Source organism: Stegodyphus dumicola, chromosome 4 (assembly GCF_044657685.1).
Source record: "Stegodyphus dumicola isolate Sdum_Otavi_A_Nest chromosome 4, ASM4465768v1".
NCBI classification, from domain to species: domain Eukaryota; kingdom Metazoa; phylum Arthropoda; class Arachnida; order Araneae; family Eresidae; genus Stegodyphus; species Stegodyphus dumicola.
The window spans coordinates 75,513,335-75,529,885 of record NC_140771.1 but is presented as its reverse complement, the minus strand read 5'-3'; the positions used below and the strand labels follow the sequence as shown (position 1 = coordinate 75,529,885).

Here is a 16,551-nt window from a genome sequence, read left to right as displayed (position 1 = left end):
AGCCCTAATGGTACTTAATTTTAAAATATAATAAAAAATATCTTCATGTAATGCAAAAAGTTGAAAGACGGTTGGGAAATATTTGCTAACTTCTTTCCAAACGAGATGCGTAACCTTTGCCCTTCGCCGGTTCTAGATAGCCTCAGGTAAATAACTATTATTGCTACTACGCATATCGCCATATATCTCTAAAAGGAAGGCACAGATGAGAGAAAGTGAGATTAGATATTATTCGCCAGACGCATTCCATCACTGCGCACTCACCATCTTCTTCCCCACGTTTTCCCATCCTAAATGGGAGGATTATTATCCGTCCCCACTTAACCACATTACCAGGAACGAACAATTAGTTTACCAGCCCCTTTCCTCGAGGCAGCAGAAACACTTACTGGATGGGTGGAAAAACAGGAGAAAAAAAAAAGTCTAACCCCCCGAAACTATTTTTTCCCATGCTCGTCCAATTTCACCCCCAATTAATTGATGGACGATGCACATAAAATTCAACAACAGTCGATCACACCACTCAGAAACTACAGGTGATCAGAATTCAGCTGCAGCGGAGGAGGTTGTTTTTTCCTTATTATCAGCATTCTGTAGAGAATTTTTTACTTATTTATTTTCATTTCGGGATGTGTTATTAGGTCTACAAAGTGGCCGCATGGTTTTATCGTGACCGACAGGGCAGCTGCGAGCGGGGATATTTGTGGTTCGCCACTTTTTATGCAGACATCGTGAAGAGTACGGCCCAGTGGTTCAGGAGTTCATGGAGCAGCTACTGATGGAAGCCGATGGTACGAAGCGTTGGAAGCATCGGAATATCGTATCCAAAGAGATTCGATTTTAGGCCTTTAGATGCGAAGATTCATTCGCAAATTAAATTTAATGCATGGGTACTCATGGTTTGTTATCGACTGTTATAGTAATTGCTTGAATGACATTAGTTGTACTTCTTCACCAAGAGATTCTATCTTGGACATTTTGATGCTAAGATTCACTCAAATAAAATTTAATGTATGGGTATCTCATGAATCATTATTAGCTGGTATCGTAATTATTTGAATGACACTGGCTGCATTTCACTTCAATTTTCTTTTGTCGTGTCCCCGGGAATCCTGTCTTGAAATTTATATGCTACCTACAAATTTATTTTAATTTATGGTATTCTATGACTTATTCTTATCAGAAATATCTGAATGGTAATGGCTGTTGCCATGGCTATAGAAAGTCTTCTGCTCGCTTTTTCCTTCACCTTATGGTACTTAACCGATGTTGACACGAGTTGATCTATCTTTAAACTTCTGTAATTAATTGTTTACCTTTCAATGTTTTACGAAACTCATCAGTTTTAGCCATTAGTTATTATTTTGATTTTTCTCGTACTTGTACTTGCCATAAAACGCATTATTCGGCAGAAATTTTGCGACCATTTGAATACGGTAGAAGACTTGTAATCTCACAGAAATAATCTCAAGTCCTGTTTCACTTAAATGCTTAATAAAAGAATTTATAATGCAAAAAGAATACCAGTTCTAAGAAAAACAAGTGTAAAATCCAGATTTAAAATTCGTAAATTTAGTGAAGCTTGGTACTGGTTCTCACTATTTTGCAAAGGCATACTTTATACAGAGATAAGCTGCTCTACAGTTTTTTTAAAAGAATAGTTTTCCAACAAGTTGCGGCTACTTCTGACTTTATCAATTATTTCCGCACTTTTCTGGATAATCACTTCAGTGCAAGATTGCATACTATTTACCCAAGTCTATTTGATATTTTATTTCTGAAGTTTCATTAAAAATCAGGTACACGTTAGAGTAATGTGTAAAACGGAAAAGGAAACATTTAGAAGGTAGTATTAGTATATTTTTGTGCTTGGACAGTGAGGTTTGGCTACTTTATAAAATGTAATGCAAGATAATTATTTAAAAGTTCCGAGCTCTTAGCATAAACTGATATAAAACGAAAGAAAAACCAGTCCCCTCCTGTGAAATACTTGAAATCATTTTCGATTTCCTTGAAAGCTGTATATTTTGCATGCACGTCATGCTCAGGAAAGCGCCAGTTCGGCAAAGAAATTTGAAAAATTTTGTTTATGTTTTTATTTCTATTGCGTTAGTTTGTTCCATAAATAGCTACATTTTTTGCCAGTACAAACACATCTGCGATGCTTGGAACTTATCCCTGTGACAAAAGTGATTAATTTATACGTAGAAATCCGGGCAAAATTTGTGCTGTTGCTAATATTCCGACACGTAACTGGTTTTTAAAGGCGTAGATATAGGTAAAATTTCGTTCTGCATATTCACCTCTGCAATAGTAGATCTCATATTAAATTAATTAATGTTAATATTAGATTACGCATTTATCAGTGATTACGGTCATGTTATACGTGAATTATTTATCAAATTCTGAATGTGATTCAAAGGCTTTTGGAGCTTTAGGATAACTGTAGCTTTAGTGCCGCCTCGTCATCTGATTAAAGACTGCTTAAAAATTAATGAACGTTAATCATAATCGTAGGATTCTTGCAGCAAATTAAATAATAAGCTCATCAGAAGAAAAACATTTATTAGCTGCCCCCTCTAAAAAACACCTATACATTGATGGTAACATACTAAACCCGTTGTCTTAACCCCGTCCTCAGTAGCTCATCGGGAATTCATAATTATTGGATGCATTTCTTTACTGCGTAACATTAAAGCTGGGAATTTTTCTGTTTCAATATATTGATGACACATCGATGGACTGTCGTTAAGATTTCTGCACCTTTATGCAAGTCGGTGATTATTCGCCAAGGTAAAGATTTTCACAACAGCTTTCCAGCATCTTGATACAGGTTAAATTCTTCGTTATGTACGCTGAATTTCATAAGGGTGTCCTATGCCTTTGTGCCTTTATCTCAAAATACCTTTATGTATTCGTGATCAATAGCCAGTTTGCAAAAAGTGCCTGCACATTTTTGCAAACTGACCGCGCCGGTTTAATCAGCCCCATCCGCACTAAAATGCATGTCCCAAACATATTTTAAACTCAGAATGCATAATAGCTTTTTCATAAAACATCTAAGTGAAATACTTAATATCTGAAGCAAATATGAGAGTTTTGGTAGTAAGTTTATCGCGATGTCTTAGTAAAGATGCCTTAGCATCAAAATGTTGGATTTCTTACGCAAATCAGCCAGTATCATCCAATATAGAAACCTTGACTAGAACGCCTAGGCATAATGGTGACGACACCTTGGTGTACAAGATTTTTCACTTGGAGTGGGTGGAAACTTTACAAAAAAGCCAACACTCTTATAAGCACGAGGAGTGCTATTAGTCTCAACCCTTACTTTTTTTAACATATCACTTGAAATTCCTTTTTAAATTATAAGGTATTTCTCCCACCATCTTAGCATGCCTTCGGGGTGTAGTAGTCATCACGCTCAAAGCGTACTCCACAGGTCCGTGGTTCGAGTCCCGGCGAAGGCTTTGCTTATTTTTCATCTCTCCTGCCTCGAAATAACCTAATGTCTCTACAAAACAAAAGGACGATTATATTGATAAATGTCTGTACGTACAGACAAAATGAAGAACACTTTTTGTCCAAAATGGATTGTGAAATGCAATTAAAATGGGTTTAAAACGGAATTTTTTTTTTTTTCGTGACCTCTGCACATACTTATGTATTTATCTAGTATAATTCAAACACGATTAGCCGAGAAACGCTGAAATTTTGTTTATGGAACTGCTATAATATCTAGTTGTGCACCTCCCTTTTTTATTGCGATCACCGGTACCAAAAGTTTATCTACACATATACCCACTCTCCTCAAACGGCTTTTATTTTTGCAATGGTTAGTAGTAGTCATATACTTCCAGTTACGGAGGTGTTTTAGATGACGAAAATATTCATGTTTTGACAATGTCAAATTTAAAAAAATAAAAAATAAAAAAAAAAATTATTTCGACAAATAATGAAATTTTACTTTTAATGCAGCCTTCGGTATCTAAAGTCATGTCGTCATAGGAAAAAAAAAAAAAAATTATAAGAAGTTCGATTTCTGTATGATAAAAATTGAGCGGGGTATTTAATTTCAAAATTTCCAATTTTTGACGTCATTTTCAACTTGTTTTGAGGGATTGTTTAATCAAATTAGAATAATTCGAAGAAATACATTTAAATGAAATGCAGCAAAAAATGTGTATAGTGTAATACACATACAAAGAGGTCATGTAATGTCCACATCAGACTTTTATATTCCTTCGTATAGGTAAAAATGCTTTAAAACATTCCTACGTATAGGTGCACATACTTATATTCTTCGGAAGACTCTCCACACTGAGAAAAGGCCCGATTCTGTCCGTCCCTGCAGTCGGGTTCTTATGCGTCGATCTTAATGTACCCATAAGACCGGAAGGATTCGAAATCGGTTTCAGAATGGAGAGGATGCAGAGGTCTCTCCCTCTAGTAAAGAGCATCATCTGATTATTTCCGACGTTGCGATTATTTCTGTCGCCATTTGGATGCTAGCTGCTGCCTTAACACCTGGCTTCATATGCGTCGTGACTCCAGACCTGCTGCAGCTGCCTTTTCAAAATGAAGCAAAGTTCAAAATGAGTGCCCGGTATTGCACTCCAACGGATCGTGAAAGGCTACTGATAAGCAAGCCGATAGAAATCGGGGATCCAGCGGATGAAAAGCCCTCGAAGAGCATTTCCTCGACGGAGATTGATGTGCTTGCAGAGGAATCTCTCTCTTAACTAAGGGGTATTCGGAAAAATGCTATTATCGGAAATGATCTAATTTCTGAGAGGAGGCAGAGAACTTGTGAAATCTGATACCTGTACTGTAATTTACATGGACTGGAAATTTTCACGGTTACTTTTTGTTGCTTTGTGTTTTTATTGTTTCAGTATCTTGATTCATTTACTATAATGTGATAAGAAAATCACTTTCGTACCTCAAATTTCTAGTTTTTTTTTTATATACAAGGAACTTTTATTTTCTGGATACATAATTAAATCTAACGCTGTTAAAACTCGATATAGTAAAGTCTCTCATAACTGGTACCAAACTAACCGGCAATATCAAAATAACGGTACTTTTGAAGGTCTAAATTCAAAACAGAAATTTAGGTCCAGAGATTAAAAGAAAAGAGAGAGAGAGAGACCTGATGGGAACACCACATAACTTTTCTGTACAACCTATTAAATCACATACATTTTTGCTGTACGTCAGTTAAACTTATTTGCACGAATTTTTTCAGTTAAATTAATCGAACCCTCTAGGCAAGTCGAAAATGACATCAAAAACTGTAAATTTTGAAACTAAGTGACCATGTCAATTTTTCCCGTCTACGGCAGTCAAACTTCTCGTAATTTTATTTTTTCATCACGAGTAGAAAAATTTCCCAAATGAAAGTAGAAGAACCGGGATACCGAATTAAAAGTTAGATTTCGTAATTTGTGTAAAATTAATTTTTTTAATATTTGATATTGCTCAACTCGATTTTCGATATTATTCCTTTACTTGTGGCAGACAGATCAAGAGCATGACCTATGAACTTCGCATGCTGCAATATCTATAGATGGATTCACAAAACATGAACATGTAAGTTCTAGAAATATGTATTCGGTTATCTGGAAAAATCTCTTATCCAGAATTGCTTCGGTCTTTTTGCTACCAGTTAAATGGGATTCCACACAACATTCAATATTAAGGAAATAAATGTATAGGAAACTTATAAAGAGCGTTCATTTTATAAGGAATTAAACGTGATTTCGCTGTCTAATACTGAGCAGCAACTGGAATACCTTGATTCCTGATAACACCATAGTTGGTTTTTAAAGATTCCTACTAAGTTTCTCCAAAGGAAAAAGGACTTATAAATCTGTGTTTTACTACTGTTTGGATAGATCTCTGATATCATTTTTAAAACTTCAGAGAGAAAAAATTCAAAAATGATTTGAAATCGATGTTATTGTTTTCATTGCCAGAATTTCGCGTATTGGGAAAATATAAATATACTCGTGATCAAAAAATAAGCAACAAACGTTTAAAAGAAAAGATACGAATGTAAAAAGAGGAATTAAAACATACAATTTACATATAAGGCAGAGACGAAAGCAAAATAGGCAGCTAAAATTAGCATAAAACGCAATCCCGCAGTTACACCGCAACGCTTTAAAATGAGGCATAGCGGATGTAAGCTTCAGTTCGCAAGCAGCGACAATTCCGTGTAATCCGAGGTACCCAAGTGGGAAAGCATAAGCCGAAGACACCATCTGCTTAATGAAATGCGTTGGAAGGCTGTCAGGATGTTGCAAGCTGGCGCAAAACAGTTCGCTGTTGCGAGATAGCTGAATGTGCATCGTGATGCCATGAGTAGACTGTGGAATCGTTACCAAAAGGATCAAAATCACTGCGAAAGGCGTGGGTCAGTACGTCTGAGGATTACCACAACGGGAGACGACCGCTTCCTGTTGCTATGTACAAGACACCGTAGATCATTAACAGCATGCTAGTTGGCGTCGCATCTCTGCTGCTGCAGGACGGCCCATATCCCGCCAAACTATGTCGTGTCGACTGCATGAAGGTGGACTGTATGTCCGACAATCTGGAAATTACGTTCCTTCGTCCCTATCGCATGTCAGAGCACGGTTGAATTGCACTCGTGAATATTGCAGTTGGGCTACGTACTCCTTACACGAGTAAAGAGTACTCGATTTAGCATCATCGAGAACGGTTACCGAAGGTCAATAATATGGCGAGAGCAAGGAATGTGCTATCGGACGCCAAACATTATCGAAAGAGACTATTACAGAGGTGGAGGCTTATTTGTATATACTGGGATAAAACGAACAGCCGCACCGATCTCTACGTTATTTCTGGTGGGTCCGTTACAGCCGTTCGATATCGTGACGAAATTCTACATCTTTTTGTGCGTCCTTTTATCGATGCAATGGATACCAAAGTGATATTAATGCACGATAACAACCCGCATACAGCTTGGATGGTGCGGAATTATCTGGAGAGTGAACCATTCTACATCTGCCGTGGCTTGCTAGATCACAGGATATAAATCACATACAGCATGTGTGGAACATATTGAGACGAAGGACAGCAGGTCGCAGTGTGCCGTCAAGCACCCTACACGAGCTCCTACATGCATTACTACAGAAATGGGCGCTACTGCCACAACAAATGATCAAGGACACTATTGCCAGCTCGCTTCATTGCTGTCAAGCCTGCGTTTCAGGTAGAGGTTATGATACTACATTTTTCGACTTATTTGGCATTTCGCGATGTGATGATCGTAATATACGTGTTTTTGTATATCTTCGCTTTTGCTTGCTATGTAAATTAGCAATGCAACATTAACCTTTCGGATTAATTTCACACACATCCATTATATAGTTTTTGTTTCTGTGTTTTGACTTTGTTGCTTGTTTTTTGAGCAGGAGTGTAGTTGCCATTTATATTTTGCCAAGTTAGTAACAATTAGTATAAATTTGCGTAAATAGTTGACTTACGGGAAATAGTTGTTGTAAACTTTGTGTGCAAGTAATGTGGCGATTAAAAAAAAATAGCTAAGATATGACTAAGTAAACAGTTTATTTACTAAAAACTGCAAAAAGGTCTCTGCACTTAAATTATGAAAAAATAATACAAAAGCAAGTTTCCCTTCCCTAAAGTTTAACACTGAATTTCTAATCAACTCATTTTAATCATTATCAAAATCTACGATATTTGAGTAATTGTTTTTGAATCTATGATTCTATACCTTGAACCCTTGGTGATTAAATTAGAAAGCTGATCTTTACTATTTAGTTTAAATCTACTTTAGGTATTAAACCGGAATCTGAATTCCGATTGCAATTGCTTTTATTTGTATTTCTTTATCATATTACTTTTTCCAGCAGTCTCTTAAAATTTCTCTTTCAAAAGTATTTCCTCTCCAAGCTAGAAAACTTTCGAATGATTCGTCTTAATTGATTAAACAAATAATCATCAGACTTCAGAAGTTCCAAGAACATTAAGATCTTAAGAAACCATTCTACAATCTAATGTAAGAAAAAGGAAATCAGTATGAAATTTAAAAGTAAGCAAAACGGCAACTTCAATTTGGCGTAGTTTTCCAATAAGTGTATCAGTTTCAAAGGCAATCAAGCACAAGTTCCTCTTCTTCAGGTGCAAAAATTTCTTGTTTTCTTTGCCTTCTGTTGTTGAATAATTTTGGTCCAAATTTGCTCAGCAGGGAAAAGTTTTTATTCTTTAAAAAGAGAGCCTTATGTCAAATCGCCTTTGAAATCCAAACAGTTTATTCAAAATCTGCGCCAAAATGTCCCCCCCCCCCGATTTTAAGCCCTTTTACAGTGCTTCCGAAGTCCATTATACTTCTTCCTAACAAAGATAATTTTGCTAGTTTCTGTCATATCATTAAACTAAAAAAAACTATGATTGAAATTACGTTTTTAATTAATCATTTTCATATTTTTGAAAATAACAATACATTTTTTGTGCATTTACACTTGGAATTTTATTAATTTACGCTTTTACAACTAATTTTCGTTGGGGGAAAAAGTTCGGGCAAATACACCTAAAGTTCGTATTCTAAGGGAAGAACAACCTCGATGAAGAAAAATGAAAACAGCTCTGAGAACATTGATGCTACCCTTGCTGACATATTTAAGGTATTGGTTGAAATTCAGAAATTATGCACAGAATATTCCATCACTGACATTGTTAAAATTATTTAGGGAAGACTTGGGAAAATCAAGGCAGCCCCACCTGCAATAGGCGAAATCTTTGTATTGGTAAATACTTTTGAAGAAATATTCCGTGGAGGGAGCACTAGTAGTTTAATTTATATACTTGGTGATGTATATTCGAGGTATTTTACTATGTGGGGGGTTCTTGTTGGCATTTGGTATTTAATCCTCTTTCTGTACTTTTATTTGAAGTTCAGTATTTGTTATTTAAGGAGGATTACATTTCTTACAATTCGTTATGTTGTCCTGTTGACTCATACTTGCCTTTCATTGGTATCATTGATTGTATGTACTCTAATAACCAGTCTTGATTGTATGTACTCTAATTTGCAGTCTCTTCTGTATCCAAATTTTAAGTTTCTTTCCTTATCTTCAGTTTAGGACCTTGTGCTATTTTAAATTGATCTGGGTTATTTTAGCGTCTACACTGCTATTTCGGGACTAAGTGCGAAAGCTGACAATTTTTGATGGAGGTAGGCTCTTCGAGCCGGGTACTCTGGTGTTTCACCACTAGCAAGAAAGGAGCAGCATTTAACATCATGCATTTTCAATATAGGATAATACATTAATTGTACACAGCAATAAATATAACTGAATACGATTAAGAAAGTCGGTGTCTTGGATTTGGAAAATAAGTCTCGCTTCTTCAATACAACGTCTCGGAGATTTGCTCTGTAAAGATCAAGACTTTTTTTGCCATCTGTAACGAGTAATGATGCGGCTTAGAGTATTCTGCGTAACATTTTTAACCTTCTGATGAATCTCATTTATTTTTAAGATTCTTAATAACATAACATGCGAATGAAAACTTGAGTTTTTAAGTGTTTGCTGCTACAAGATCAGTGGAATTGAATAAGAGCTACTAAATGTAACTAAACGTGAAAGAACTCGACCGGGTAAGGAAGCAAACAATCTTTATTTGGATCATTGGGAAATCACGTTTGTACTCGCGTTTGATATTATAATATATATATAGCAGCCTTAAAAATGCAATTATTCAGAAGACTGTGGATGTTTCCCAAGACACACATAGCATCAAGGCAATTGCACCAGAAACATAGCAGCAACGCCGTGATTGTCATGAGGATATTGAAGAAATGAGACTCTTTCTTGAATCCAAGGCACTGATTTATGTAAACATTTTTAACTCCATTTATTACTGTGTGCATTAAATGTGTTATCTTACGCTGAAAATGGCTGCAGTTAAATGTTCCATCTTTACAGATGTGATAAATTTACTCAACTACTAAGTTAGATCAATAAAAGCTATCGATTCCAGTATCTGCAAGAGAGATATGATTTAGCTTGGGTAGAAACAAGAGAGAAAATGGTATCTCTTGGTACTTACCATGCTGAAAATAGTTGGCTTTCCTTACGTACACGCAGACGAGGGCCATCAACTGCAACTGCGAGAGCCGCTGCCTCGTGGACGAAGGCAGAGGCAGGAGATCCCTCAGATTGGCGATCTCCGCGTTGATGAGGTCTCGGCGAAGTTTCGACGCCCCCTTCGTCGATTTATTCGCATCGAAACTGCATGGAAGAGAGAGAGAGAGAAAGATAATCTATTAGTCTCTTAATACATTATTAGAACGCAAGTTAACAATTACATTGCAAATATATAATTTATATTTTAATCGTTTTCTGATGCATTCGTTACATGACAATGACTGTTAGGGGTCAAGTATATAAAATCGTCGAATGCCGGTAGTTCTACCTGGAATCAGATCATGGATACTATCCTGTCTGGGAGTTTTCGTGATTTTCTTCATGACGAACACAAGCCAATTTTCTTAGAAAATTTTACACGAAGGCATTCCTCTCCCTTTAGGCAAATAGCCCTCGTGTGCTTTTCGTTATTCAAATAAAGGAATTATTATATAACAGTGGCCGAATGAGTAAGATATCTGTGCGCTGGTAGTTTTCATTAGTTGTGCTGGTTGATGTGTGCTGGTAGTTTCACGGTTTAAGTCTCGGTGAACGAGCTGATTACGTGGGCATTTCATAGTTTTTTCCATCTGCAACGTGAATACGTACCAGTTCCCTTATAAAGTCTTCCATGAATGTATTTCTTCCATTACAGTGATAACCCTATTGGACTTTACTGTAATCAAATAAATCCAAATCTAGTGGCCGAGAAGATAAACTCGCTGAAAGTTAATAGTTCTGCATGAGCGGATGGTTTGACCACGAGGGATTTTTCGCGTTCAATTGTCTCTTCAAAAAGTCCTCCAGGAAAGTATTCTGTCCTTAGATACTGTGACTTATTGACCAACCAAACGATCATTACACAATAAGTTCTACAAGCGCATTTTAAAATTTTTTATAACTGTATTGATGCACTGTTCGGTGATTTTTTTCACCCCAAAGGGTGTGTATTGTTTTCCTTTATTCTGAAAATTCTTATCCTAGTAAATTAAAAATTAAAATCCGTAAACACAATAATGTCTTATAAACGTATACAAGAGACAGCGAAAAGAATCTAGAAGCAATTCTCGGCAAGTGTTCCCAATGAGTAAATCATAACACCTTTAATTTATTTTTCACGAGCCCTTGTTCATAGCCTATTCTCATACTGTTGTCATCTGACAAAGCATAAAATCTTTAATTTATCTTTCAAATTTGATCAGCCTGCATTAACTAGCAAACTGAGTAATTTAAAAGAAACAAAACATTTGTTAATAATTTAAATTTTTATTTTAAAGTTGTTTAATTAATATAAATTAATACGTATTTAATTTATAAATTTATTTATTTATTTATTATTATTTGGCAGCATATGGTATTTGAGATATTGGTATTTGAGTTGTATATTGGTATTTGAGGAGGCGAAAGAAGGAAGTGGGATATCTCAAACTAGACAGAGGTTCAAATTTGGTGATGCATGGAAGAAAGTTGCTCGGAGGGATAGAATAGTCAGTAGAGTCTGCTGACTACATAGGTTTGCTGATACGAGAAGCTTTATTACTGTGCCATTTGATGAGTACATTTTAACAGAACTTTTTGCTCTAACCCGTGTTTTCTTTGCGCTTTGCTTGTTCAACGCTTTATTTAAAGCTCAAAATCAAACCGCACACCAGATAAAATTTATATATATAATATATATATATATATATATATTAGGAAAAACTCAGATGTACACCTGCGTCAAAAACTTCCTAGAAAATATTAATTTATTCTAGATGAGTTGCTGAAATTAAATTATGGTCATTTTTCTTTTTGTATCAAATATTACAATTTAAATTCTTATGATTTACGAATTTCATTTTTAACCAAAAGATCTGTATAGTTAATATTTTAAACAAACTAAAAGCAAGATGATAAAAATAATTTTTTTAACGACAGTACTGCAATAGGAATAAAATTCTGCAATTAAAATTCTGGAACTAAAATGTAAATATTACATTAATTAAAATTATTAAATGTAACACAGTAAACGTTACATTATTGTATTATGCCTAATAATATTAAAAAAATAATTTTGCCAAAACCATTGGCCTTTGAAACTTGAAGCATCCCTATCTCTACTGATTACTAACTCCTTTTTTAGCAATCCAAAGCCCTAAAGGGAGTGGTATCGCTCACTTTGAGACGCATTAATATAATAAGTAAAGTAGAATTCATGAAACACATGTAAACGTGTTTAGGTTTAGTTGATAAATTACCCGTGGCAAGACATCACTATTATAAAGTAAATTAATAATAAAATTACTATATGATTAATAGCATAGTTACAATGTAACGTTTTGTTTCTGTCTATCTTTTACTTAATGAAAGTAAAGAATTCTTTCGTTTTGTTCTAATTTTAATGAGATAATACAGCAATCACAAAGTATTGCACTATTATCTTACAGTACCATATATATAGCTGTAAATCTGTTTCTTAAACTATTCTCGATTCCAATTAACCTGCATACAAATAAAAATTTAAAATTAGACAAAGTTATTTATTTTTTCCACGTCTTATGAGTTACAATTAAGGTCAAATAAACAAGTAAAGATTCAATAAGGTGATCAGCTTTTATAATGGCTATTATCAAATTCAGCCCTTCTCAAAAAGTTTACAGACGAAAAAATCGCTGGCAGAAACGTTGAGTCGGAAGCAACATAAAGGGGAAAACATGGCCGTACAAAACATCGTGGTTCTCCGTGATGAAAAAACCTCAAAAGAAATCAAGGAGAAAACATCGTGGTAGAAAATAAAGCGATTTAAGAAATTTGCAGTTTTAAAACACGGTTTGAAAACATCGTGGTAAAAAAATAAATCGTCTATAGCTCAATCGCCTACATCATCGTATGATGATAACATCGCAGACATATATTTTTAGACTTTCAGATATGTTTTATGTAACGATGTTTTTTCCTTGCGTTGTTTTCTCCGCGATATTTTCCACGGGCACGTTCGAAAGAGACCCGTGGTTTTAACTCCTTCCCGTAATGTCTGTAAAAGGTCCTTACCAACCTGGTGCAGCAAACTGGAATCGTTTCAACCTTTGACAAACACTAATTTTACCAAAACAGACTGGTACTAGTTCTGTTTGGGAAGGATAAATTCGAAGTAACCTTTGTATCATTTAAACTCTGTTTGTGTGCTTTTAATTTGCATAACATTAGACTCGAAGCGAATATATGCCACGTAAATTAAAAAAAAAAAAAAAAATTATATATATATAGATATATATCTATATCTATATATATATATATATATAATTGGCACTTAGTTTAAATTAAGCTTGTAGTTAAACTTGTAGTTTAACTTTTAAGATAATTGTTTCCCAGTTTCATCAGAAAGCAAAACAAAAAATTTCATGTTTTTGCATCAACTAAAGGCACAAGCAAAGAAACGCTTCGAATAATATGTGGGTGTTTTTGCTCATGATATGAATTTTGAGGAAAAACACACCTGGACAAGTTAAGGCTGTACTGTATTTCAATAATTAGCATTTTGTACAGTTGCAGGGTCAGCGCTAAACATTTTGCTTCCCTGTGTAATCTCAGCGTGTCCTAAATTCTGCTGCCTAGTGCCTCCATGAATTCTAAAAATAGCTAAAAATAGTACCGGCTCTAAACTCTGATTCTCTATGTCTCCACTAAAATTCCACAAATTTTTCCATCTCTAAATTTTGGAGTTCAGTTCTTCTGTAAATTCTAAAAAAATTTACAATCCCTAAATCCTGCCGTCCGGTGCTACCGCGCTAATCGCAGCGGCTTCGGCACTGGCTCTTACAGTCTGTTACTTTAAAATAGGCACTGGAAGGTCGTAACAAGTCTCCTCTCACTTGTGATCTTAACGCGTGTCGTCATAACCGCTTAGAGGGAATTAGGAGATTTTAACAAATTAGAGGATTCGTTACCATGCATCTGAGTCATGGACTGAGGAGGAGGAAGAAATGCCTTACAAATGCTCTTGAAATGCCTAACTTAACGTACTCTAGACGCCTGTTTTGTTACTTATTACACTTTTTTTGGGGGGGGGGAAAGAAATTTTTTCATGATATGGTAAATAACGGAGAACTAAAACTCCAAAGCCAACGGTCGCGGGAGCACAATTACATTAGAAGAGTAAAAAACGGTCTTTCCGAAAAAGATCTATTAGAAATTTAGTTCTTAATCTCGCAATTCAGTTTCTTCGATACACAAAAAATCTTTTCTACATAGCAAGAATATGAAATTTCATTTTTCTGCCCGCTTTTGTTATCCGTACGAGAAATACCAGTTTAAAAGTAGCTGTGAAACAAATTAAAAGTTCTTCACCGAGCCCGGCCATCAGCAACACCCTAACCCAAACAAAAAAACAGTCCACCCTTCATTGAAGTGCGTCGACGGGAAGAAGGGGGGAGACCCAAAAAATATAATTCTTCCTAACAAAAGCTTGACCATCGTATTCATCTTTAGCGACACCCACGCTTTCAAATCACACCCAAACCGCAACAATACACCACACCGACTCCCATGGGAGATTTTAACAATGCCTTTTAAATAAACAAATAATCAACCAATTAAATACCAGTATCTGGAAGGGATTCATTTCACCACCAGAGCTTTCTTCGCGTGGAATATAATAGCTGCTTCTTTTCTTTTCTTTTTCTTTCACTATTTTTTTTTTTTTTTTTTTAAACGAGATCATTTCCGACAAACATCTGAGTTTATACATTTAAATGGAGAGGGCTTTACTCTTTGCAAAGGAATTGAATCTTCCCTCCCACACCCGCGAAATAAGAGTAAAAAACGGAGACCATAAAAAAAGCCAACTTACTACCAACCTGTAATTGAAGGGGTCTACCGGACTGCAACGCCCTGTATTTTGAGGAAGGAAAAAGCCGCTGGATAAACGCTTTAGACTCATTTCCGCACGTGCCAGGCTCTTGAAGGATTCATTAAAATTCGCAGCAGTTTCATGGGTTAGTTGAATAAATAAATAAAAAAAAAAAGTTATTTTAAAAGCGTTAGTAGCGTCCAACGGCTGTCGCTGAAACTCCGCTATATTCATATATACGGTGCAAAATACGGTAGAATAATGTGTACGGTAATGTGCGGCCAAGGACGGAGCTAGGCTTTTCGTTGCCTGTGTGCAAACTCTGCGCCATCTCTGTGTATGACAACGGATGTACTACGGCTTTCCCCCCCTTTTTTTTTGTTGTTGTTGTTGTGTGTGTGTGTGTGTATGGCAAAGCCTCTCCAGTACACGATCGACAAGACAGCACAAAAAATGCTTTCAATGCAATGCTGATGTGATCCTAAACAGAACCAAAAAATTTCGAAAACTTAATTAAACCCAAAAAATATTATATAATCGGAAACAGGGATTCCCTAATGGGTCGATATTGATCCCTGTGGATCAATGGCATTTTAAAGGGGTTCTATGGTGATCAAAGAGTCGGTAGATGAATATGTACCGACAATAGACTGACATAATCAAGATACCACTCATTACAAAAATAAATAAATAAAAATAATAAAAAAATTGATAATTAATTGTTTGTTGATATAAAGCTATATCATTCTTAGCAAGGAAGAAATCATATGAATGCAAGGGAGAAAATAGGCTAAGATTACTTAATGCATTTTTAAAATGCACAAATTTTTTGTGCGATAAGTGTAATATAAAAAAGTATATCTCAAGAAACATTATAGGGGAAAGAAAAGAATAAAGCAAAATTAGATCTGAAACAAGGAACAGATTTAATTATTTTGAAGGAAGTGAGTTAAGAATTAAGAGCTAGGCTTTACCAAATATTAAAAAATTAAATAAATTATTAATAAATTAAATAATTACCAAATATTAAAAAATTATATCGATACATCAAATATAACCATCACAATAATTAAAATCGAACTTTTTTGCAATTAGAATCTGCTATTTTATTTTCGAGAACATGTTCATATTTGCAAAAATAAACATAATAATAACAGAAGTAATAAAACATAAAAATCTAATAAATCTGTTTTTAAAACGAATGTTGCTCATGTTCTTAATCTAATTGCTACGTTTAAATTATTTATAGGCCATGATTTGTATTTTGATTGTGTTGTATACTGCGCATTATTTAGAAAAATGTAAGGAAGTCGAAGCAGAAGACCACTGATTTAAAGTGGTCAATGTAAGGAAAGGATTGAAAATCTGTATTCTAAAAGGTTGAGCGAATCCCAGAATTTTATGCTGAATGTCCCAAAAGTTTCAAACTTGCAAAGTGCATATTATTGATAAATTGTTTCACTGGACGACACCCTTGTATTTTTACAAATAATTATAGCTTGGAATTTCTGTTTTAGTTTATGCTTTTGGCCTTAAATCCGTCTC

The 16,551-nt window shown here is 35.1% G+C and overlaps 1 protein-coding gene across 1 annotated transcript in view; it reads right to left on the bottom strand.

Moving 5' to 3' along the window:
* The window catches only part of dysf (neuronal PAS domain protein dysfusion), a 286,927-nt gene that overhangs the window by 131,641 nt on the left and 138,735 nt on the right, over positions 1 to 16,551 (bottom strand). Inside the window, exon 2 of the mRNA XM_085815098.1 lies at positions 10,102 to 10,283. Coding sequence (XP_085671224.1) covers positions 10,102 to 10,283 — 182 coding nt within the window. The remainder of the gene's footprint in view (positions 1 to 10,101; positions 10,284 to 16,551) is intronic.